Source organism: Microtus pennsylvanicus, chromosome 2 (genome assembly GCF_037038515.1).
Source record: "Microtus pennsylvanicus isolate mMicPen1 chromosome 2, mMicPen1.hap1, whole genome shotgun sequence".
Classification (NCBI taxonomy): domain Eukaryota; kingdom Metazoa; phylum Chordata; class Mammalia; order Rodentia; family Cricetidae; genus Microtus; species Microtus pennsylvanicus.
The window spans coordinates 153015840-153039912 of NC_134580.1; the positions used below are offsets into that span (position 1 = coordinate 153015840).

General features: G+C 46.5%; 1 protein-coding gene and 1 long non-coding RNA gene across 4 annotated transcripts in view; both read right to left on the minus strand.

Annotated features, from left to right (window-relative positions):
* Nucleotides 1–24073, minus strand: part of Zbtb46 (zinc finger and BTB domain containing 46) — a 67657-nt gene that overhangs the window by 5333 nt on the left and 38251 nt on the right. For all 3 annotated transcript variants that reach the window (XM_075963389.1, XM_075963390.1, XM_075963391.1), the window contains exons 3-4: nt 18505–18789; nt 1725–1900 (exon numbers count right to left, since the gene is read on the minus strand). In XM_075963389.1, the coding sequence (XP_075819504.1) occupies nt 1725–1900; nt 18505–18789 (461 nt within the window). The remainder of the gene's footprint in view (nt 1–1724; nt 1901–18504; nt 18790–24073) is intronic.
* LOC142844645 (uncharacterized) lies at nt 10166–16717 on the minus strand. Its single transcript, XR_012909753.1, has 3 exons — nt 15630–16717; nt 11668–11712; nt 10166–11574 (listed from the first exon to the last, which is right to left on the minus strand). It is a non-coding gene; the product is annotated as an uncharacterized LOC142844645 (long non-coding RNA).

A 24073-nucleotide genomic window follows, 5' to 3' on the forward strand; every position in this document is an offset into this window, starting at 1 on the left:
CCCTTCCCTCATGCAAGCCCTGACATAGGGAGCATCAACATCAACTGACCCCGGCACACAGGATGGCATGGAAGTTATCCTCCTCCTGCCTCCTCCTCCAAAATGGGGGACTACAGACACGTGCTACCACACTAAGCTTCCACATTTTAAGTACATTTTTAGAAAGTTATGATGAAGAGCAGGCACAGTGACCCAACCTCAAACAAAGTGAGTGTGATTTGCTCAAGAAAAGGCAGCAATGCACACTGTTAAGGCTTTTCAGCACCTATGAGCTTAAAAAAAAAAAAAGACAGTTCTCTTTGAATAGGAAAAGCTGGGTGGAGGTGCCAGCATCCCACTTAAATTTTTCTGTAAGTTTGTAAAGCAATATTTGTGGATGCAACAAAAACAAACACAAAACTAGTGAAAGTATTTTCTCTTTTTTTTTCTTGAGACAAGATCACATGAATCCACTAATCCACTATATAACTAAGGATGGCCTTGATTTTGGTACCTGTCCTAGAACTCACTTTGTAGACCAGGCTGGCTCGCAGAGATCCACCTGCCTCTGCCTCCTGAGTGTTGGGAACTAAAGACAAGTCCCAGCACCACCCGGCCGGCCTTGAATATTTTTTTTAATTTATTGTATTTATGTGTGTGCGTGCACACCAGCACCATTCTTGTCCACACAGAGGAAAACCCACGGAAGTCTGTTCTCTCCTTCCAACCGTGAGCATCCTGGGGATTAAACCCAAGTTGTCAGACTTGGTGGGAGGCATCCACTGAGACAACTGAATGTCTTCACCCTGAACTTCTGATACTCTCCCTCCACTCCGCAAGTGCTGGTATCACAGGAATACACCATCATATGGTACTAGGGATTGCATCCAGGGCATCACGCACACGAGGCAAGTACTCTACTGACTAAGCCTCATTAGTAAAAAGATCTAAATCCAGCTCTAAGACCTCAAGCAGCTATGAGCGGCCGTGCACACAGAGGCTAGGACCCGAGACTAGGGAAGGGGCTGGGTTCTGCTCACAGCAAGTCAGGTAGATCCTCAGAGTCACTAACTTTGGACAAGCGCCTGCAGGGACGTCTACCAGGACTGCAATCAGTCAATGAACTAAGGAGTGGCCCAGCTGGCAGTGAGTTCTCACACGGAAGATGACCTGAGATCCCCTAACTCCACTCTCCTCTAAATGTGCCCCTCCCCAAGCCCTGGTTCATTGTTAGGGCTCCAATTCCTTGAGTTCAGCCTGCCATGAACTGCCTATACCTGCTTGACTTTGACTTTGCTAGTGTATCTTACCTGAACCAATCTACCTGTTTCTGAACAAGTTCTTCTGTCATCTCTTGGCCAAACAAATTCATCCTTCAAACCCTCCACTTGAAAATGGCATGCTAGGTACTGAGAGCCAGGCACAAGAGCAGGGATATAAACGGGCAAATCAAAGTGCAGATGGCGGTATACGCTCTGCAGCGGCTGAGGAGGCCAGCAAGTGGACAGCATGTGATGTGCTACCCGACCCTGTACTCAGACAGGCCTGGAGTCCCCGCAGAGAAGCACAGTGATGTCGTAAGAGGCAGTTCTCCCTCTTCTGTTCTACGCTCGCCCCTGAAAGGCACATAGTGCTGGGGGGTGTCCTGGGTACCCTACACCCTCCTCCTGAGCTGCCTGTCAGGACATCTGGAGCCAGCGCATCAAGTGCCCCGCCCCCATGCCCCACTAGCACCCTGCACTCACCAGAGTGTGTCGCTTCATGTGTTCTCGCCTAGTGAACTTCTTGCCACAGATCTCACAAGGGTAGGGTCGCTCTCCAGTGTGTGAGCGCATGTGTCGCTTAAGGATGCACTGGTGCATGGCCGAGAAGCTGCAGTAGGGGCACTTGAACTTCTTCCTAATCACTGTGAACTCGTTCACTGAAAGACAGTGGCAGAGACATTAGCATCTGACGCCATACAGCGAACCACCTCACTCCACCTTCAAACAGATGGTCTACCCACTCATCAGAGCACAAGGAGGTAGGTATATAGCTCTCAGGAGCCTCCCACAAAACAATCTTCCAGGCCTCGGCTAAGAAGAGACCAAGAGCTTTGCTGAGCCAGCAGCGAACAAGCAACCCTGCATGGCTGTCTACACCCTATTCAGAGTTTCCCTGGACACCAAAGCATGCCATTGAGCAAGGGTATATCAGACGCAACCCTGGAGAGAAAGATAAGAAAAACAAGCATTCCTGTGTGGCACAGGCCAAGAAGTTAGAAAAAATAACCAAATGCTTTACTATAGTTCTGGCCTGACATCTGCGGCAAGGACACATCATTGCCATCTCTACTAAGTGGATACAATCAGGCTCAAAACCCAGGGAATCCCTCGGTGTCTCCAACGCTAGTCTGCTCCTGAGGCCCCAGCCACAATGTGGGGCCTTGAATTTAACAGCAGGGAGAGCAGCCCCGAGGGCACCTGGATGTGTACAGGCCCTAATGACAGAGCCCTTCTAGGTACGTACAATGTGCTTCAGGCAGGTGAACACTGGGTAGGTACTCTGTGCTAAAAAACAGAGTACTTGCTAGTCCTGGAGAGGCCCTGAGTTTACACCTAGTCTCTGTAAGCCAGACTGTGGTCTCCAGAGCCACTGCACACATCCCCAGTTTCTCTGTTCCTAAAAACATCATCCCCAGGGCTTTCTCTTCCTTAAGATCTTAGCCAGGCCATGGTGATGAAGCCTTTAATCCCAGCACTCGGGAGGCAGAGGTAAGTGGATCTCTGAGTTCAAGGCCAGCCTGGTCTATGAAGCCAGTTCCAGGACGGGACAGGCAACATAGAGAAATGCTGTCTTGGAAAACAAAAACAAGCAAAAGATTTTAAAAATATTTAAGCTCTTTGAGTGTGTGTGTGTAGCAAGCTGGTCTACAGGTAGGAGCTGGGGATAAGAGTGGGGAAGGAGAGTCATCATAGCCTGGAGAATGAAACAGACATTGTGGTCAGTAATCTGGTTTCTTTTCCTTGTATGAACACTCTGTGTAAACTGGACAGAATCTCATACGTAACATATTGTGACCTCATTTTAAAGCCATGGTTTTAACCACATATCTTTCTTTATTTTTATTTATTTATTTTTTGTGGGTTTTTTTTTTCAAGACAGGATTTCTCTGTAGCTTTGGAGCCTGTCCTGGAACTAGCTCTTGTAGACCAGGCTGGCCGCAAACTCACAGAGATCCGCCTGCCTCTGCCTCCCGAGTGCTGGGATTAAAGGCGTGCGCCACCGCAGTCCACAACCACGTATCTTTTAAGTGTTTGAATAATCCGCAAGTTCACAGAGATGGTTGTTGTTGGACATCTCCATCACTTCCATTATTTTTGCCCACTGTCAACTCTGCATGGACCCTGACAGGTGGAATCAGCCAACCCCAGTGCCCAGTGCCAGGGGAGTGTGTCAGACAGGCCTTCCTGGAAGTGGGTCCCAGGAGACCTGAGCATGTGGCAGTGGTGGCCGTGGGATGCCAGGGTGTCTGTGTGTACTAGATAGGCACAGAGGCAAAGCAGCTGGCGTCTGACTGCATAATGAGGACCAGCAGGGTACTCATGCCAACCAACAAAGGGGACAGACATGTCTGGCCATGACCCACAACACTCCTGAAGCTTCCAAAAGGGAAAACATGAGCTACTTTTTGTCTTTTCCTTCTAGGTCTTGGCTTGGCTCACACTCCAGGTCACAGAACACTCTTCAGGCTAGTCTCATACTTCCACAATGGCCCTTCTCACTCCCATGACTCCTCTTACCACACCTAAAATAAACGGGTTACTCAAAGACAGAAAGGGGAAACAAGGAACCAAGTTTCTACAATGTTTTCTTTAAAGATATCTTGGGGATGTATCCATTATTTCTATCCTCTTATAGGCACAAAAATCAAATTTGGAATGATGGGGCTGCTGAGATGGCCCAACAGTTAAGAGGGCACACCAGCCTTGCAGAGAACCTATGTGCACAGCTACCTGTAACTCCAGCTCCACGTGGCCCAATACCCTCTTCTGGCCTCCACGGTATCACCCCACACATACATTTATAAAAACAAAGTAGTGACTTTTTTAAATTATAGGGACTGGAGAAAGGACTCAGTGGTTAGGAACACTTGGTGCTCCTTTTGAGGATCCAAGTGGTTTACAACTGTCTATAATTCCAGGGATCTGATGCCTTCTTTTGACCTCTGTAAGCACCAGGTATGCATGTGGTGCAGATAGAGATGCAAGCAAACATTCATATGCATAAAAAGTTTTAATTTAACTGTTTTAATTGCATATTTATATTTAAGTACATAGTTCAGGCATACATGTTAAATTAGGACTTACAAATAGAAAGCTTTTTAATTTTGTTTTTCGAAGACAGGGTTTCACTATATAGCTCTGGTGGTTCTGTAACTCACTACGTAGACCAAGCTTGCCTCAAACTCACAGGGATCCACCTGCTCCCACATGCTGGGATTAAAGGCATGCACCACCTCACCTAGCTACAGAAATATTTCTTTACTTAGAAAAACAACTTAGACTGGACAAGCACCGTGACCCCGTCATTGTGACAGGCTTTGTCCAGAGTGGCAGATAGATGCTTTGCTTAAACCCTGGACTTCCAAGCCAGGCAACGGTGGCGCACGCCTTTAATCCCAGCAATCAGAAGGCAGAGGCAGGTGGATCTCTGAGTTCAAAGCCAGGCTGGTCTACAGAACAAGTTCCAGGGCAACCAGAGCTACTCAGAGAGACCCTGTCTTGAAAAAACGAAAGAGAGAGAGAGAGAGAGAGAGAGAGAGAGAGAGAGAGAGAGAGAGAGAGAGAGAGTCAAGCCAACTACAAAGTCAGGACACGAGATGACAACAACAGGAGGAATTTGGCAATGTTAGCCTTACACCTAGAGGCTATAACGCTTATATACACAGGGAACATCTTATGAAACTGCCTATAACTGATAAACAACTGCTTTTCTTTTCGTAACGTAGTTTTGTCTCATACTTTTACTGCGCCAAGCCACAAGATGCTACCCTCAGACAGCGACAGTACCCCTCTGGCTGTAGAACCCCTAAGTGGTCACTCAAGAACCTCTTCCTTACTGCCAAAGATGCAGAGAACCACCAGCGACCGGGACAGAGACAGGATAAGCAGGTTTGCTGTACACAGGTACTGAAGATGACGTCGATGGGCACTTTCAGGATCATCAGCCACGAACAGTCCTGTGTGTGGTCCTCATCAAGTGACAATTTCCAAACTACTTTATTTGTGAAATACCTCATTAATGGAACAAAATGGTTATGCTTCATTTTTCCATTTATAAATGTACTAGGATTGTCACTTTTTGTATTAAAATAACAAAAATTTAAAAACAGACATATTCAAATTGTTTTCAGAATTTTTAAACATTTGTTACTACATTTAATTATTTATTTGGGAGCATGCCTGGGACAGGTAGATGACAACTAGATACAGGAGTTGGTTCTTGCCTTCTACTGTGTGGGCTCAAGGGATCAAGCTTGGTGGTAAGTGTCTTCACTTGCTGAGTCATCTTGTTTTAATCTTATGGGAAGCCTCCATAACTTAAGAATCATCTGCAGCCTACTCAGAGCATCCCCACAAGCCAAGCGAGTCAGCCCCAGAGGCAGTGAACGGCTGCTCTGCTCCTGCTTGTGTCTGTCGAGTTATCCAATCATGATTGGCTGGATTCAGTCAACATCAGCCTGGGGAAGTGCGGCTGGTTCTTGTTTGTTGCAACACAGTGTTCCTTTGTGTGACCTAGTCACAGCAAGCCCCTTTCTGCAGACTCATCTGGCTTAGGAAGCAGTGGTGCTGACATGGGACCTGCATGTGCCTTGGTGGTCAGGAACTCTTATCTCTCTTGGGCACCAAAAGAAGGAAATAGACACTAAAGGCTAAGCAGCTTTTCCAAAGTTTACAACCTAACTCAAGTTACTTTTGGTGCACGGCGAGGAGGACACAGAATTTTTCTTCTGGGTGGATTTCCAGTTCTCTCGGGACCATGTGTCAGGCACAGCGCAGCCACTCATCCATGTGCCCGTCTCTGCTGCAGCAATTCTCAACAGCTGGTACACTGCCAGCCTGCACCAAGTTCTCCTCACTTCCTACCAACCATGGCCTCTATTTTCTGTATTCGAAGCTTTGATACAGGGAACCATGGAGAGATAGCTACTTCCAGGCCTGGTCATTCTGGGTATGCCTATAAAGGAACATCTGGATTGGGCTGAGGTAGGAAGATGCACCCTAAGTGTCTGCAGCATCATTCCATGGGCTGGGGTTCTAGACTGCAAAAAAGCAAAAGTTCAGCTGAGCACCGGCACCCATCACTCCTTGTCTCCTGACAGCTGGTACAATGGTTGGCTGCCCCTCAAGCTCCTGACACTATGCCTTCTTCTCCATGGTGGGCTAAAATAGGCCCTTCCTTCCTCAGTCTGCTCATCAGGCATTAATCACTGCCATGAGAAAAGCAATGTCCAGAGCAGCGGGGTTTCACTCCTACCCAGACTCTACAAGACATCCATGCCTAGGACTACTGCTGCCTGCCCTAGATCCCCAGATCCTATACTCCCTCCCCTACCTGGGTCTTCCCATGGAAACCACAGCAAGGTTCTTGCTTCCATTTCCTTCCCTCCGTCTGCCTCCCAAGTGCCTGGTACTTCCCTGTGTGGTTCTGCATGGTGAGACATGCCTCCTATTTCTAGGGGTCAGTGAGTATAATAAACTTACTCCTTTAGGGCAGCTATTTCTATGGCTCTATGACTTACCATTACTGACTAAAGCTCAAACACGGGCCCATGTTGTGCAGCAAGTACTCTTACCTACTGAGCCAGCTCTATGTTCATTTTCTGTGCCCTGTTTCATGATACCTTTACTTCCCTGGGGCTACTTTCTTTAAATTTTGTTATTTTTACCTCCCTTTTGACACAAATTAAAAACCTCCCTGTAAGGGTAATTAGCTATAAACAATTTTGGGTGTGGTCTACCGGATTGATAGGATGTACTTTTAGTATCTATTCACCTGCAATTCTGATAATATTGACACAGAGGCAAGGACATCCTGATTTGAGGCAAGCCTAGGCTACAAAGAAAACCTTACCTTGAAGCACAAAAACAGATGTGAATAGCACCGCACACCTTTAACCTCAGCACTCAGGAGGTGGAGACAAGCAAAGGCCATCCTCAACTACATAGTGAGTCTGACTAAGGTCAGCACAGGATACAGGAGACCTTGTCTCACGACAAGAAACAGACAGAGTGGTCATTCTGCAGTAAAACTTTTGAGGCTGAGGCAGGAAGATCCCGAGTTTGAAATCAACCTGGGCTACTGTTCCAAAACAATAAATAGAAAGAAGGGAAAGGGAGAGAGGGAGAGGAGGAAGAGGAGGAAGCGAGGGAGGGAGGGAGGAAGGGAGGGAGGGAGGGAGGGAGGGAGGGAGGGAGGGAGGGAGGGAGGGAGGGAGGGAGAGTGTTTAGGTGCCGTCTAGTGCCTTACTGCTACTGGACTCCACCCTGTTTGCCTGTAAGCACTTGCTCCAGTCTTGACCTTTGATACTGTATATAGCCCCAGCTGGTCTATGCTGGTAAAACTTTCCTTCTATGAGTTTGGAATATTCTGCACTTGTTGATGTACTGTAGAGTTCCTAATTGTGCTGTTGTAGGTAAACATGTCTGTGAATATACACACAGAATTTAAACAAAACAAAGCTGAATGCAGCACAATAGTAACATCTTGCAACCAGATGGGTTTGTTCCAGGAATTCAAGGTTGATTTAGCACTGAAAATGGTTCAAATCCTCTCCACTCTCACTGAGATTTTAGAGAATGCCAAGAGCCCCAGTCATAACCACATCCTTCTCCCTGTCCCTAGTCCTCCCAACTTCTGATTCCTATGTCTATGAAGCTCAACCCAGGACGGCCCCTTCCATCACCACGCAGGATCCTCCAGCTACGGGTACTTTAAACTACTGTGCAGTACGCTATGTGTTTTCTTGGTGCATCTTTTTCTATCCCTTTGCTTTTAACTTTTCTTTGTCATGTATAAGCTGGGGGAAAAAAAAGGCAGGCAGTACTTTAGTGCCCCCTCCCCTAGCAGTATTATACTAAGTTATTTTTACTTTCTAAACAAAACCAAACCTGAGCAGGCAGGCAGTTCTGATGGCGGAGGGCTTGCCTAGCAGGCACAGAACCCTGGGTCCCAGCACCAGCTCTACATAAACCGGCACGTGGCACACGCTTGCAATAGTGGCTCTTGGAGGTAGAAGCAGAAGGGTCAGGAGTTCAAGTCTTCCTCAGCAACTTAGCAAGTTTAAAGCTAGCCAGGGTCACAGGACACCTTATCTCAAACAAAGATTAATTTTTAAAAGAGTAAATAATTTTTTAAAAGAATACACACCTGTCATCCCAGCACTTGGGAAGTTGAGGCAAAACAATCACATGAAGTCAGGAGTTCAAAGCTAACCTTGGTAAAATTTTGTCTGGTGTATGTATGTGAGCTTGACAAATTTATGAGGGGGAGTATTTAACCCGTTTATGTTAATATAAAGGTTTTTTTTTCCTTTGTTGAAATAAGAATGTTGCCTGCTTTAGCCCAAGTTAGCCTCATTCTTGACACAGCATCCTGAGTGCTGGTACGCAGTCACTAATGCAACCAGGTTCAAGCCACCACGACTTCCTATTTACCCTTCATCTTACCTTCTAATGGGTTATGTATGCGCGCGCGTGCATACATGAGCATGCGTGTACGTGTGGAGGCTGGAGGACAGCCTCGGCTGCCATCTTCAAAATTACCATCCTCTTTCCTTGAGACAGGGTCTTTCCTTGACCTAGAACTTAACAATTAATCTAGACTGGCTGGCCAGTGAGCCCCAGGGAGCTTGTCTTCTCTCCACTGCTGGGATTACAAGTGTACACACCTGCACTTCCAGCTTTGTACGTGGGTCTGGAGACTGAGCTTGGGTCCTTATGCTTGGTGCTATCTTTTCAAATATCACTATTTTTCTTCTCCACTAGCCTTTCAGTTCTTTGTGAAAGGCTTAACATGTTCTTACTATTCTTCGTCATTATTCTCTGTGACTATGTAGAAAACGCAAGAACCAGTTAACAACTCAGTCTCTTCAACCTTGTGTTAACATTTTACTCCTTTCAAGTTGAAACACCAAAAGTCACAGCCGTCGGGCAGGATGCTCAGTCACCCACCACGTCCACCTCTTCCCCTTCTTCTTTGCATCAGCACCTAGCAGGCTTCTCCCTTCATCTTCTCACCTGGTCTAGGCTGTGCTTCCTGCTTGTCTGGCTCTGCTATCTAATTGGCATGGCCTCCAGATTTTACATTTCCTGAGCACTTCTGGAGGGGAACTCTCCTATACATGAAGGGTATTCTGGGCACATACGTGCAGAGTGGTGATACCTGATCTGTAGCTCTTGTTTTTGGTATTTTTGCCCCTTCATAATGCCCTGAAGACTCACCTCTTTGTCACTGACACAAAACACAGCCACTCTGCTCTCTAGTAAATGTACCTGTGACGCCCGTGGAATGGAGGTGTTCCTCCTCAGGGCCTCCTGACAAGACTGCCCTAGAACTTTGTGCCTGGGGACATCTGGGTTTTTGTGTGTTTCTATAACTGGATTCTGAAGTTTTTTAGGGGATGGGGGCACAGCTTTTCAAATGCTTGCTGCCTGAAGGTTAAGTCCGATTCAAACTGATTGCGGCTGAAACTGGAAGCTCAAAGAGTTTTCTCAAAGGTTTTAGCTGAGCATGGTGACATATGTGTGTAACCCTAGCACTCAGGAGACGGAGGCAGAAGATCAGAAGTTGGAAGTCATCTTCAACTACATAGTAACTTTGAAGCTAATCTGGACTAGGTGAAACCCTATCTCCAAATAAACAAACAAATAAATAAAATTCCTTTGCAAGAATGTTTTTTTCTTAGTAAGTACATGACAAACTGCAAAATGATCATGGTGAGCGCTACATCACGCATGTAAAACACAGACTAACTTACAGAGTCAGGGCTCCTGCTACGAGAGTGACAGTAAGTAAAAGCATACCCAATTACTTTTCTAGAAGTAAACATCCAAATTTATGCGAGTGTCTTGTGGCAATTAAGAGTCTAATACAGACAAAGCCAATTTCCCACTGAAACTCTTCAAGAAAGATTGTCACGTGGTGATATAGCTGTTTTTTTGTTTTTTATTTTTTTTAAATAAATCCCCAACAGCAATACTTCAATGAAACATTTCAATGAAATCAGATTACAGTGCCCACGAGCCTGTTGGAGAGACTTCACATGCTTGGTGGCTGCCGTTGGAGGAAGGTCACATTAGCAGTACCGGTGATGCGGCCATCTAGTCCATCCCAGTATCTACCATAAAACCACATTTTCAGGTTCGCTGGAGCCTATCCAAATCTGTAAAGTTTTTTTTTTTTGTTTTTTTCTTTTTAAATCAGCTCTTGGCTAAGGGCATGCTGGTATCTCCAAGCAGTAGCTCTTCAAATGGGCTCCAGGGACACTTCTCCCCCTGGGCTGCCCAAGCTCTAGGAGCTGTCATGGTGCCAGGAGCTCTCCATCTTCACAGCTTGTTAACTGTCATGAGATTTCACAGCAGGAACAGGCACAGGCAGGCCTGTGCACTCACAGTGAGGATCTGTCACCTGATGGGTCATCTCCCCCACCCCTCAAGATGTCTACCCACCCACAGAGGGAACACCTAATTATTCCAGAACCCTTCTGGGTCCACTTGCTATTTGACAAAAGATGAGTCCTTCTCTGGCTTCCTGGCATCCACTATGTTTATAAACACTCGCTCTTAATGTTGAGCTAGTATTAAATTCAACACATTCACCAAAAGACCATCAAGAGCAGATAAAGGGCATTTCTTTCAAAATAAATCAGTTTCCAATAATTCAGCATTTGGAGAGATGCAAAGTGCAAGACGTCATGGCTACATTTAGTCCTCAGATCTTCAGCGTGGCTGAGTTAGACATGTAGGCACCACTCCTCATGGACTGTGGACTGTCTCTGCCTCCTCGTGTCGGCAACCCACGTGGATTCCTCAGCTGGAAGCTGACGTGCACTGCCCCCTGCCCACTGAAAGGGCACTGGTATAATTTTACCTGGAAGCTGACAGAGAACTGGAGACCACTGTCAACACACGCTCTATCTCCTGCACACACACCCGCCATCAACTGCCTCACACAGTTCTCGCGCTGGGCAGGCTGCAGCAAAGGAATTCTGTAGCAGAGCCTAGAACACTGGAGCCGGGCAGGGCAAATGTGCACACATAATCCAGAGCGTGACCAACGGCGCCTTCTGAGGCGAGCCACAAGCTACCTCTCTGTTCATAGGGACGTCTTCATTTGTAGACTCCTTAGATGACTTCAGAGCTGTTAGTACCCAAGGCCACCTGGCACAATTACCCCATGCTGGGCAAAGACATCCAGACCTATGAGAGGGACACTGGCCAAGGAGGTGCTAGATTCTCGCTAGATGCTCCAGCATCCTGCCTGGAGAGAACCAGCTGGAGCCAAGTCCAGCAACAACGGCCCACTCTATCGTCCAGGTCACAAGGTGTCAACCTAGAATCAGAGACAGATGTGTTACAAACCATCAGATGGGAGAAAGTTAGGAAAGATTTTTATAGACAGCATGCGTTCTCATCCCTCACTCACCTGGTCACTGTCCAGATTCTACAAAGACAATCAGTCACTGGCCACCTGGAAAGGAAGGCTGTCATTAATTCCCAAAGAACTGACGCGCAGAAGACAAGCCACCAGCAGAACACTAGCATCGTAGCTACAGCTTTAGAAAGGCCACAGACGAGAGCACCCAGTTAACGTCATAATCCAATGATTGAAGCCACTTTCTTCTCGAAAACTTCTGTGTTTTATTGACGGCAGCAAACAAACTGGCCTCCTATTGGTTGGCAGTAATCCCTGCAGGCTCAGGAACAGGAAAGAGACTCCACCTGGTATCTGTTGGGCCCCAAGAAGTGAGGGGTGAGGACAGACGCTCTTAGGTAGTCAGAAGCTCGCATTAACCTGACACAGACAAAACCCAGCAGAGATGGCCATGCTCCTCAGCTTTAGAGACAGGCGCTAAATGGACCAAATGTCTTCGTTAGAATAAAACCCAGCAAAACAAGATCAGAGAAATTCCTTGTTTTTTGTTTTTCTTGATTTAGGAAATCTCAATGTGTTGCCCAGTCCGGTCTTGAACTTATAAGCCTAAGTAATCTTCCCACCTCAGCTTCTCATGTAGCTCAGAGAAATCTTCAAATTAACCATAAAGCAATTTAGCACACCTCACTGTGGGAATGAAGCCAACGTCAGTGAAAGTTGATGGAGGGCTGAGCTGAGCATAAGGAGGCTCCTAAGATCCTTTAGCTGAGGCTGTTCCAAGTCCTCAGTCTGCACTTTGCTCACAGACTGCCCAGGTGTAGCTAGTGGCCCTTGCCTTACCTGGGCTGGGAAGCCGTGCTGACTCCTAGGTTCTGAGCAGAAATAGGGAGAGATATGTCCACGCTGTGCTAACACCCCCTATGGGCATCTCAGAAGCACTGTCAATGTTCTGGAGGGGTGCAGCTGGCTGGGCCCCAGAGCCAGGGTATGGCTGGAGATGGGCTTTTGGCTGCTTTCACCAGCTGGCCAATTCCAATAGCAGGGGTTCTTGCATATCACTTGCCTGGAATAGGATCTCATTCTAAGAGCAAAATGAGTCCAACAGAGGAACTGGCATGGAAAGCTGTAACTCACAGCCTCTAGTTCAGAGCCAGGCTCCTGATAAGAACTCCAAGATGCTCTGGCCTGTGTCTAGCATGTCAAAGTCCCTATTAGGAAACAGACTAAACTTCCAGATCAACCTAGAATTATGTTAAGGTCCTGGGCTGCTTGTTTAAACACCATACGGAAATAGTCTTTAACAACCCCCAAGTCAAAATAAGCTGCCTGTGTTCTCTGTAGAATACAGAAAGAAGTACATCCAAGTCCAATACTCTGCTGGCTCCAAACTGGTAGGTTTGGAAGGTTGATAGCCATGCCCTTAAGACCTGAAAGGGATATGGAAAATTCACACAGGATTATCACTGTGCTATACAGTTCTCAGGGGACCTTTCATTGCTGTGCTTGGGGATGTCACTTTGGGATCATCAAAAACAGTGAAAATGGTGGCAGAGTCGGTGGTGTCATTGCCTCTCAGGTCAGCTGGTCTTATTTGCTCATGTAAACCAAACTCAGACTCTTACAGTATTTCTCCAAGGCTCATGGGAGAAAGACAGGTGTCAAGGCCTCAGATTGGTCCATGTGCACCCACAAGCACAACTTGTAAAACAGTCACAGAGTGAGCTACAAATGATTTACTCCCTGGTTTCTGTGCAGTGAATGATGAACATGAAAAGGTAAGTTGTCAGCTTACTGCTGAAAAAGTAACAGGAGAAAATCAAGCCAACCTGAATCAAAAGAAGTAACACAAAGTCCATTTCTGGGACTGCAGTTACAAGAATGGTATACAGTATGAAACCACCATCCTGTTAATTTAGGCCCACCTATGAAAAGAAGGAAGTTAATTCATTTTTCTAGAATGTTCTAGAACCGTCCAGAGAAAATTTGAGTATTCATTGCTTTGTACTATCTGTACACATGTTTAAAACCTGCAAGAGAAGCTGCAGAGATGGCTCATTGGCTAAGAGTGTGTATTGCACTTCCAGAAGACCTAAGTTCAGTTCCCAGGACCCATAGTTGCCTGGAGTTACAGCTCCACAGGATCTGGCACCTTCTTCTGGCCTCTGTAAGCACATGGTTCACACATACCCCATACACGCACATGCACACACGCATGCACATGAGCACGAATTAAAAAAAATATTTATTAAAAAACTTGCAAGTGGGGGGCTAGAAAGATGGCCCAGAGCACTGACTGCTCTTCCAGAGGTCCAGAGTTCAATTCCAAGCAACCATTTGGTAGCTCACAACCATCTATAATGAGATCTGGTGCCCTCCTCTGGCCTGCAGGGATACATGCTGTCAGAAAACTGTACACATAATAATTTTTTTTAAAAAGTTAAAAAAAAAAAACCTTGCAAGTGCAGGGTTTGATGGTGCACAATCCAGTGATCCTCGCACTCGTGAGACAGACACAGAAGGATCAGAAGTCTAAGGTTATCCACAGCTACATACCAAGCTTGAAGCCAGCCTGGGCTACATGAGACCCTGCCTCAGAAAACAATAATAAAAGAAAGATCTGCAATTTCACTAGGTTCAGTGGTGTGGGATTGTAATTCTAGTGCTCAAGGGAATGTGACAGGAGACCAGAGATCTGTCTGAGTTACATAGTAAACTGGTCAACTTATCAAGAGTCTGACTGTCTCAAAATCAAAGTTAAAAAGGGCTGGAGAGTCTTTCAAGGGCAGAGTGCTTATCTCTCATGTTCAAGGTCAATCCCCGGTAGGAAACAACAGCAATAAAAATCTTTAACTATAATTGAATTTCCATACAAAATTGCCATGATCAAACCACATCTCTATCAGTGTGAGCAGAGAGAGTCGGGTTGTAGCTAGAGCACCAATGCTTCATGTCCTGCACCACAAACAGCCACCCCACTGCACTGAGGAGCTTCAGGTACTGCAGTGGAGTCTCAGCCCCACCTGACAAAGCTTGGTACCAGCAACGCAGGTGATGGTTGTGAGTTCCGGGACAGTCGAATCCAGCCAGACACAGCAGCCAGAATCCTGGTACCCTGTCCCAAGCGCCTCTCTGGAGCTCATCAGAATTGAAGCAGAAGCTCTCCCAACAAAGGGAGGGAAAAAATACCCAGCCAAACACTAGGCGTTTCTTTTTAAATATATTTGGCATTCCTGGGTATATAGCCCTAAAAAGGCCTCCCACAACAGATTCTCCAACACACCTGCAGCTCAAAGAATACATTTCTGGAACTGGAAGGGGAGCTGAGTGCTTAGGCAAGGTGCACAGGCAGTTTGTGGAATAGGGCTGCTCCTCCTGCCTCAGCCACTCATCTCTCCCCAACTTGTAACAACCCGGCCCCAGTTTATTGACGGTAAAATGAAACACGCTGTCCTGTCAGCCACATAACTCCTGAAGGAAAGTCAGCAAAACTCCAATGTCCCTAATGTTTCCTTCAAGTGTCCAGAGCAAAGATGACATCACAGAGGAATAGACCTCGATCATACGCCACTGCAACCCTTGCTTCTGTTCCACACAAGTTCACGGAGCACAGCGGACGGCTCCTGCACACTTTGTGGATGTGAGGGCACGTGGGTGTTGCCTGCAGAGCCTGCCACCAGCAGAACCAGCACTACCCATCCCTAAACCGTGCCACAACCCCCAAAGCCAACTGTCTTGGGGTACAAGCAGTACTGTCCATCACGGACACTCATGGTGGATCTTGACACAGTGAGACAAACCACACATTTTGGAAAACAAGAATTTATCTGAGCATTTCTATGCTTCATTCTAATGTAGCACAAAACCTGGCAGGCTAACTTAGGATGTTAGGAAATAATGTTTCAAATAACTGACTCATTCTTCCGCATCTACACATAGTCAAAGTTCTATAGTTCACGACCAAACCCCACATCTTGTCACTCAAAAAAAGGGGCAGGATTTCAGTATGTACGTACCCCTGTTAATTCAAACTTATGATCCTTCTGCCTCAATCTCCTCAATTCTGGGAGTACAGGTGATCACCCAGCATGATTCTGTCAACCTCTAACCCTATACACAGAAAATAAAAGGACAAATTTATATGAAAACAGTGAAATATTTAGCATATTAAAAATAAGGATATTAAAACATCGCTGAAATATCAAAATATCAAACCTAAAAGCTGATTCCATCTGTAAAGGACAGAACAGGAGGAGCCTTGGCAATCTTCGGAAGTACAAGGGATCATACGCTAAACCTCAGAAGCGGTCACAAGGAGGTCTTGCTACCCTACACCACCTCCAAGCTTTATAAGACTGCGAAGTAACTCATACCAAAAGAGAGATCTGAGAAGGAAAACACACACTTACAGCCCCTTCCTAGCCAGGCACTACCTTGGCTTGGCTAAGCTCTAGCACCTCCTAAAGCAAGGAAGTCCTTGCTTTAGGGCCAGGGTCACTCAGACAGCGGGACAGAAAGGGGCTTCCTCAAGCTCCCCGAGGTCACAGTTCTATAGTTCAGAAAGTGAAATCAGCTTTTAAGGCTGGCCATGCCAGCTGACTGTGGACATGACTACTGTGTGTTCCTAGCACAAACAGCTCATGCCAAAGTGAAGATAGTAGATACAGAAAGGACAGAAATCCTGTTCTCATTCATATATTCTCTCTTTCTCTCTCTCTCTCTCTCTCTCTCTCTCTCTCTCTCTCTCTCTCTCTCTCTCTCTCTCTCTCCCTGACGTGGTTTCTCTGTAATAGCCCTGGCTCAGGTTGGCCTTGAACTCACAGAGATCCATCTCACAAGTGGATTAAAATTAAAGGTGTGCACCACCAAATTTATTCTTTCTTTTTTTAAAAAATATTTATTTATTATGTATACAATATTCTGTGTGTATGCCTGAGGGCCAGAAGAGGGCGCCAGACCTCTTTACAGATGGTTGTGAGCCACCATGTGGTTGCTGGGAATTGAACTCAGGACCTTTGGAAGAGCAGGTAATGCTCTTAACCACTGAGCCATCTCTCCAGCCCCACCAAATTTATTCTTTTTTTTTTTTTTTTTTTTTTTTTTTGGTTTTTCGAGACAGGGTTTCTCTGTGGTTTTGGAGCCTGTCCTGGAACTAGCTCTTGTAGACCAGGCTGGTCTCGAACTCACAGAGATCCGCCTGCCTCTGCCTACCAAATTTATTCCTAAAGACAAAAAATATCTGGGAAACCAGGGAACAAACAGGAGCTGCTACCCCAGCCTGCCCTGAAAGAGGAGTTTTAGACTACATTGGACACGCATGTCCCATGAGTATGAAGAATAAGAATAATTCAGACCTCACCTCACCTCCACTGCTCCATGTTATCCACAAAAAGTTGTTGAATTTCAGAACTCCTCTGTTCATGTGAATTCCAGGTACCCCATATCCCCTGCAATCACCTCCACGAACTGTCCCAATACTTTGGGACTTTGAAGAATCCAACAATCCATGCCCATAAATATACTTTGCTCCTGAGACATTTACCACACTTGTTTGTCTAAGCCATGTTCCCTACTTTCAGATGCTGTTTAACAATTACAACAGGTAGTGATTGGCTCCACCCCATTTCCCAGATGTGGGAAACAAGGCCTAAGAGTTTTTGACAGCAAGCCTCATGTGAGTGCATCCTGTTGATGGGGCAGCCTCAGTCTGTCTCCAAGGCCATTTGATAGGTAACTTGGAAATAAAGAGGGCAGACATCATTTTCCACCTTTAGTCTTTATTTGCCATACGCAATTTGCGTAACTCCTCAAACCAATACAAAAGCCCAACAAATAATGCTTTGGTGCTCACGGGAACATAACTGTAAATACGGTGCAAAGGCGACTGGAAACTGTCCTGTAACCCTGTGGCTTGGAGGGTGACCATTCACCACCATACATGTACTCGGGCTTCCTGGAAAACGCTACCCCTCATGTTCCCAACTCGGTGTCTCCAGTGTGGGGTGTGCCCCCTTCCTTCCCCACAGAGAGAAAGGTATCAAGTCATTTTCTCACACTCATGGCTGAGCACCAGAGAAACAGGAAGTTCTGGAGCTAGGCTGATGCCCAGGGCAGTCACACCTTTCTCCTCGAACAGACGGCTGCTATAGTCAGTCAGCATGTACTGGGATAAGGGAAGCAGCCTGTCTTAGGGCTATGAGCTCTGAAGATGTTCATGCCTCTCGTCTCACAGGAAAAGGCAGCTTGAAGGAGTCAAGGCTGAACAGAAGCTGCCCTTCAACTACAACATGGTCAGTCGGTCTGTGGTCTGGATTGCAGCAAGACATACTAAGGTCTCAGATGCAGCATCCAACTCCTCTCTGAAAATACACACGTGACCAGCACTCTCTAACAAGGACAAAGCAAGCTCCACATCCCTGGGTCAGCGGCTCTCTGTGTGTCTCATACACAGAACAAATCCCAGCACAAAGGCTGGGTGGCAGGACCAGCAGAGGGAGCCAGCACCTGTTCCCTAGACACAAAGACTCTCTGGCACCAGGCCTGCCACTGGCTCAAAAGGGCTTGTGGTTTTAAGTTCACTAATTGTGTGTACTTTTAAGTTTGGTGGGTTTTAGGCTGAGATCCTTCGAGTTTGAACACAAAACATTCCAATACGCACTTGCTGCTTCCTCTGGATACCCAACGACACATACCAAGCATGCTGGTCTCAGAGGACTCAAAGCCAGTCTACCTCCTGAAAGACCTTGAGGTAGCTGGACAGTAGCTCAACCCCCAGCCGATCTACCTGACAAACCACCTATAACCTCATCCTTAGTAACCCTGGGTCTGAAAGTTGAAAGGAGGTGCTTAAAACCAAAGCAGGGCACAGCGACACACCAGGGTTGCACTTACGAGACAGTGAGTGGGCACCTTTGGGCAGGTACTCGAACAGAAGCGAGCCGTCATCACCGAGCACGTCAGCCTTGAGTGACAGCAGACTGTTCTTACTCATGAGGGCGGCGCGAAGGTTGGCCACTGCAGTGGCCTGGTGCAGCGCTTCCTCCTTCTCTGGGGTGAGGGGTGGGCCCAAGTAGCTGGTTTCTCCTCCCAGGAGGCCCTCGTCGATGTGTGCGTACAGCTCTGCTCTCTCACCTCGGCTGTCCGAGCTGCTGGCCTCAGTGACAGTCAGGTCCACATCTAGGGAAGGGAGGTACACACGCGTCATTTGGAGATACTGCGACTGCGAAATAAAGACCATTAGGAGGATAAAGGCAATGAATGAGCTTCATTCTAGTCCAGCTTGTGGACCAGTACCCACCCAGAGCAAACTGTACCCTTAGAATATTGTACTACTAATCCCACCTGCCCATATCCATAACATGCCACACAGGACAGCAAAATTTACAATCCAATGGGAGTTTCACTCAGAACCAAGGTACAAGGCCACTAACCCTTGATAAGGGATCTAAGACCTGAGCCGAGACCCAGCTCCGGAGCTACACGATCTCCTCAAATAACAGGGCACTCAACACATACCAATGACCAAAAACTATAAAACTCATAGAAGAAAATCTACATGACCTCAGATTTGGCAGTGGGTTGTCAGACACCGAAAGCACTAGTAATGAAACAAAAATTGGATTTCATCAAAATTAAAACTTTATGCCAGGTATGATGGTGTCTGCAGTTCCAACACTTAGGAGAAAGAGCAAGAGGACAGGGAGCTCAAGGTGACTCTCAACTACACAGAGTCTGAGACCAGCCTAGGCGACATGAAGCTCTGCCTCAAAAATAAAACAAAATACAAAACAAACAAATAAAAGCTGACGGGGCTGGAGAGATGGCTCAGCGGTTAAGAGCACTGACTGCTCTTCCAGAGGTCCTGAGTTCAATTCCCAGCACCCACATGGCAGCTCACAACTGTCTGAAAATGCAGTTCCATGAGATCTGACACCTTCACACCAATGCACATAAAATAAAGTTAAATAAATCATTAAAAAAAAAAGCTGACATCCTCCAATGGCAACCAACAGAATGGAGACGGTATGTACAAGTCACCTACATACATTCTGAGACAGTGTCTCCTGAACCCATGTTCTCCTCTAGCTCCATCTAGCCAGGGATGACCTTGAGCTCCTGATCCTCCCAGCCTCCACCTCTTAAGTCCTGGCATTACAGGTGTGTGCCACCAGGCCTTATGTACATGGTACTGGGAACTGAACCTAGGACCTATACATACTAGTAAGCAGTCCACCACTGAACATATCCCATTCCAAAATTATATAGCTGATAAGACACATAACAGACTCTAAAATCTCTTTAAATTCCATAACAAAGGTAAATAAAGCAGATCTGATTATGCCAATAATCTCACAAAAAGATATTCAAACATCTTTGTCAAGAGAAATGCAAATCAAAAACATAGGGGCTGGGGGAATGGCTCAGTGGGCTAAGAACATTTCCCATTAAAGTATGCGGTTCTGAGTTTGAATCCCCTGCATTTATGTAAAAAGTCAGCCCTGACTGTGGTAAGTGCTCGCCTAGCATCCCCAAGGCCCTGCGTTCAATCCCCAGCACTGTAAGAGAAACAAAACCACAGTGAGATACAATTTCACACCTGTGAGAACAGCACTTATCAAACCAACAGAAAGCAACAAGCACTATTGAGGAGAGCCTGAAGCCTTGTCATAGCTGAAAACATGAATCATGCAGCATCTGCGGAAGGGTCACAGGCCCAAGGCATTCTGGTTAGACAAGCTGAGGTGACCAAGCAAGGAAATCTGTTGCTCGTTACATGAGAAAAGTAAAGGGGGAAATATCACATATGATCTGAGCTAACCCTCTTCCCCAGGGGAACAGACTGGAGAGAAAACACTAGAAGCAGAGAAAACATCATAGGAGACAGTGCTGAGGAGGGTCATCGGATCCCCATTTGATATCTCAGCCACTCCTTTTTGCCCCTGTCTGTCAGACAATTGTAATTCTTTATGTGGTCTTGTGGCCTCAAGGAATGATAGGGCACACAGTGTGTGAAAGGTTAACTCAACAGGGGACTCCATCTCTGCGACCATTACCCACGCTGCAATGGGAAGTTTTGGTGCTGTGACTCTTTCGGGTCACCCATGCTCTATAGGTAAACCCAATAAAGTCATTGGTTCACCCAGCTGGGCTTTGATAGAATGGTTACTGTAGCTTGCTCTTGAAGTCCTATTTAAAGTAAGTACATATTTGTTCACAACTCTCCTTGAAACAAACAACAGGAAACACCACCATAAGCCCATGCCTTCAATCCCAGCTCTTGAGATGTAGAGGCAGGAAAGCCATAAATTCAACGTCAGCCTGGGCTACACAGTGAGATAGCCTCGTGAAACAAAGCAAAACAAACAAGAAATATTACCACAGATAAGAGCTACTCAATTTCAGGTGACTGTCCCACCAACTTGGCATCCTGCCAGAGTCTGCCTCCTTTGCAACAGACCAGAAAGATTCCTGCAGAGTCTAGGGGTGTCAATGCTCTGTCTACAGTCATCTCAACATGTGACTTGCTGGGTTTCCAGAAGCAAATCCCTCCACACAGCTGTCTGTTCATTCCTCAGCCCAGGCGACACACCCCTCAGCCCAGGAGGCACTGGACTGTTCTGGTGGGAACCATGTACCATTAACTCTGCCAGGTACTCATGGTGACTAGTCACCTAGTGTCCTCATCTCAAGGGATGTTTAGGCTAGTCTATGTACACAGGAACCTTTCAAGTTAACCCTCTGTGGGCTGGAGAGATGGCTCAGTGGTTTAGAGCACCGTCTGCTCTTCCAGAGGTCCTGAGTTCAATTCCCAGCAACCACATGGTGGCTTACAACATTTGTAATGAGATCTGGCGCCCTCCTCTGTCGTGTGGGCATACATGGAGGCAGAATGTTGTATACATAATAAATAAATAAATCTTTAAAAAAAAAAAAAAGTTAACCCTCTGTGAATTCTGTTTTTAAAAACACCACGACAATACAAAGCATTTCCACTGCAGCTCAGCCTAAAGAGGGATGGACAATGAGACCCTGGCAAGCTACTGCTCAGAGGTGCAAAAGGGAAGGTTATGGTCCTGAGACCAGCCGGCCCCTCCCCCTCAAGATGAAAAGCCACTCTGTACACACTGGGTCTATCAGAACCTGGATTCAGCCTGTCAAGCACTGCTGAATGCCGGGACGCCTCTTCCTGTAACAGGTTTCTGACCTGTGCTTGTTCTTGCCTCCTGTTCTTGCCTTTCGCCTGTCTGGTCACCAGCTGCCACTCTAAACACTGTAATACAGTCCAACCAGACCTGCTTCCAGGAGGTGCTGTCAGTCGCATCTGGGAGGAAAACCACACAGGCGATATGAAGAACAGAGCAGGTAGTGCTATGGAATGTGGGGTGTGGGGAGCTGAGGCAGATGGTGCCCCCTTTTCCCTCAAAGTCATGCAGTCCCTCCACGTACCCACAATAGCAGAAGATTCTCTTTACAGAGATGGTCAGTTCTGAGGGGAAACAGTGATCAGGATGTACTGTCTGAGAGAAGAATTTTAAAGAAAAAGATGATCAAATTTGTTATGTTATGCTGTCTAAATGACGTCATGAAAAGGTGGCCTTATCAACAGTGTACCAGATGTCAAGTCCGGGCAGCACCAGGACTGAATGCTTACAATGCTCTTCACAGCCATGACAGATCATGACATCAGTACATGGGCAAGGGATAAGCTCACATGGCTTTTAGTTCCTCTAAGTCCTCCCAACTATGCTATGTGGACCAGGATGGCTATGACAGACTATGAGGCTTTGAACCCCTAACTCTGGTTTCCATTCACTGCCAGGGATGACCTGGGAAGAGAAATATAGGCTGCATCTGATCTAGAGAGGAATGAAGAGACTCATCCTGAAAGTCCATGCCATCCATCCCCCAAGCAGGGAGGCGCCATAGAGTGTGGTCAACACCGAATCCCAGATTCCCCATCTTCAGCTGGAACTGCACTGAGATCCTGATGTGTCCTTATCAATTCCAACATGTGGGGGTTCAATGTTCCCAAAGTCCAGAACACTAACTCAACAAACCTTCAACTTTAAAACAGCTTCACATTTGATGCTTGTGGAATATTTAGGAATGAGTGTAGCTGGGGCCCTCGACTGTTTCTCCACCATTCCTAAGCGAGAGAGACACTATTTCACCTCATAGCAGCATCACAACCACCCTGAGACTCATCACTGACCTGCAGATCCATCAGGGGAGGCTCCAGCCTAGGATGCCTCCGAGAGATGCTGAGTCCCCAGCCAAAAGACTCGCCTGAGTCCATCACATGGACATGCACAACCGATGCGCTTATTTAATACCATCTCACCAGTTACCACATAGACTAAGTCAATTTTAAAACCTGTTTTCCAGACCTGCTGGGTTATAATGCATTTGACCTTTCGTTTCGAAAATCACAGGAGCTGAGATAGAGACACAGAGAGGCCAAGACAAGTGGCCAGGACCAGCAGGTTTCACTTCTGAGGAACTGCTCAGAAAGCCCTGATGGCAACAGGCATGTGTCTTTAGAAAAAAGCCTTTTCAGGGCTGGAGAGATGGCTCAGAGGTTAAGAGCACTGGCTGCTCTTCCAGATGTCCTGAGTTCAATTCCCAACAACCACATGGTGGCTCACAACCATCTGTAATGATATATGACGCCCTCTTCTGGCCTAAAGGCATACATGCAGGCGAAACACTGTTTATAATAAATAAATAAATCTTAAAAAAAAAAAAAGACAAAGTTTTTCAGATCTCTGTTAGAGGCCAGCTGGTCTACAGGCTCCAAAGCTACAGAGAAACCCTGTCTCAAAAAAAAAAAAAAGAGAGCCCTTTCTCCTATAAATAATACATCAATCTTTAATGAAAACAAACTGACCTCCATCAAGTGTCGTGATTTACGTTTCTGCCAGGGTGGCAGAGGCCCAACGAATGACACACTACCATGACATGCAGGAAGCATCCCACGCTCCAGCCTACACCTCTCATCCTTATCTCAGCCTTCAGAATCCCCAAGCAAAAGCAGTTCACAGTTGCCTTGGCAACCCAAGGATTTAAGACTAAGAAAGTATACAGCCAAAATCACTTGTTGGATTCTGAAAACACCTTCTGCTCGCTGACTGCATTTGAAACCTCCAGCCCACAGGCTCTAGGATTGTTCCACTTACTAATTTACCATTGACTCCCGTGGACTACACGCCCCCAGCGCCGTCAGCTGCAGGGAAAATGACTGAGCACACATATATATTCTGAGACAAGTGGAGGATGGCCCCCAATATCTGTGAACCCCAAAACGTGCCCCCAAGTCTCAGCATTCACCAGGTTTGGGTCAGAACTGACAAAAGATTATAAGCAAATCCAGGAGGCGGACATCACTATCCATGTCTATTGCCTGTGAGCCTCTCCACAGGACAACGATCAGGAAATGACTGATACTCTTCTGATTCAGTTC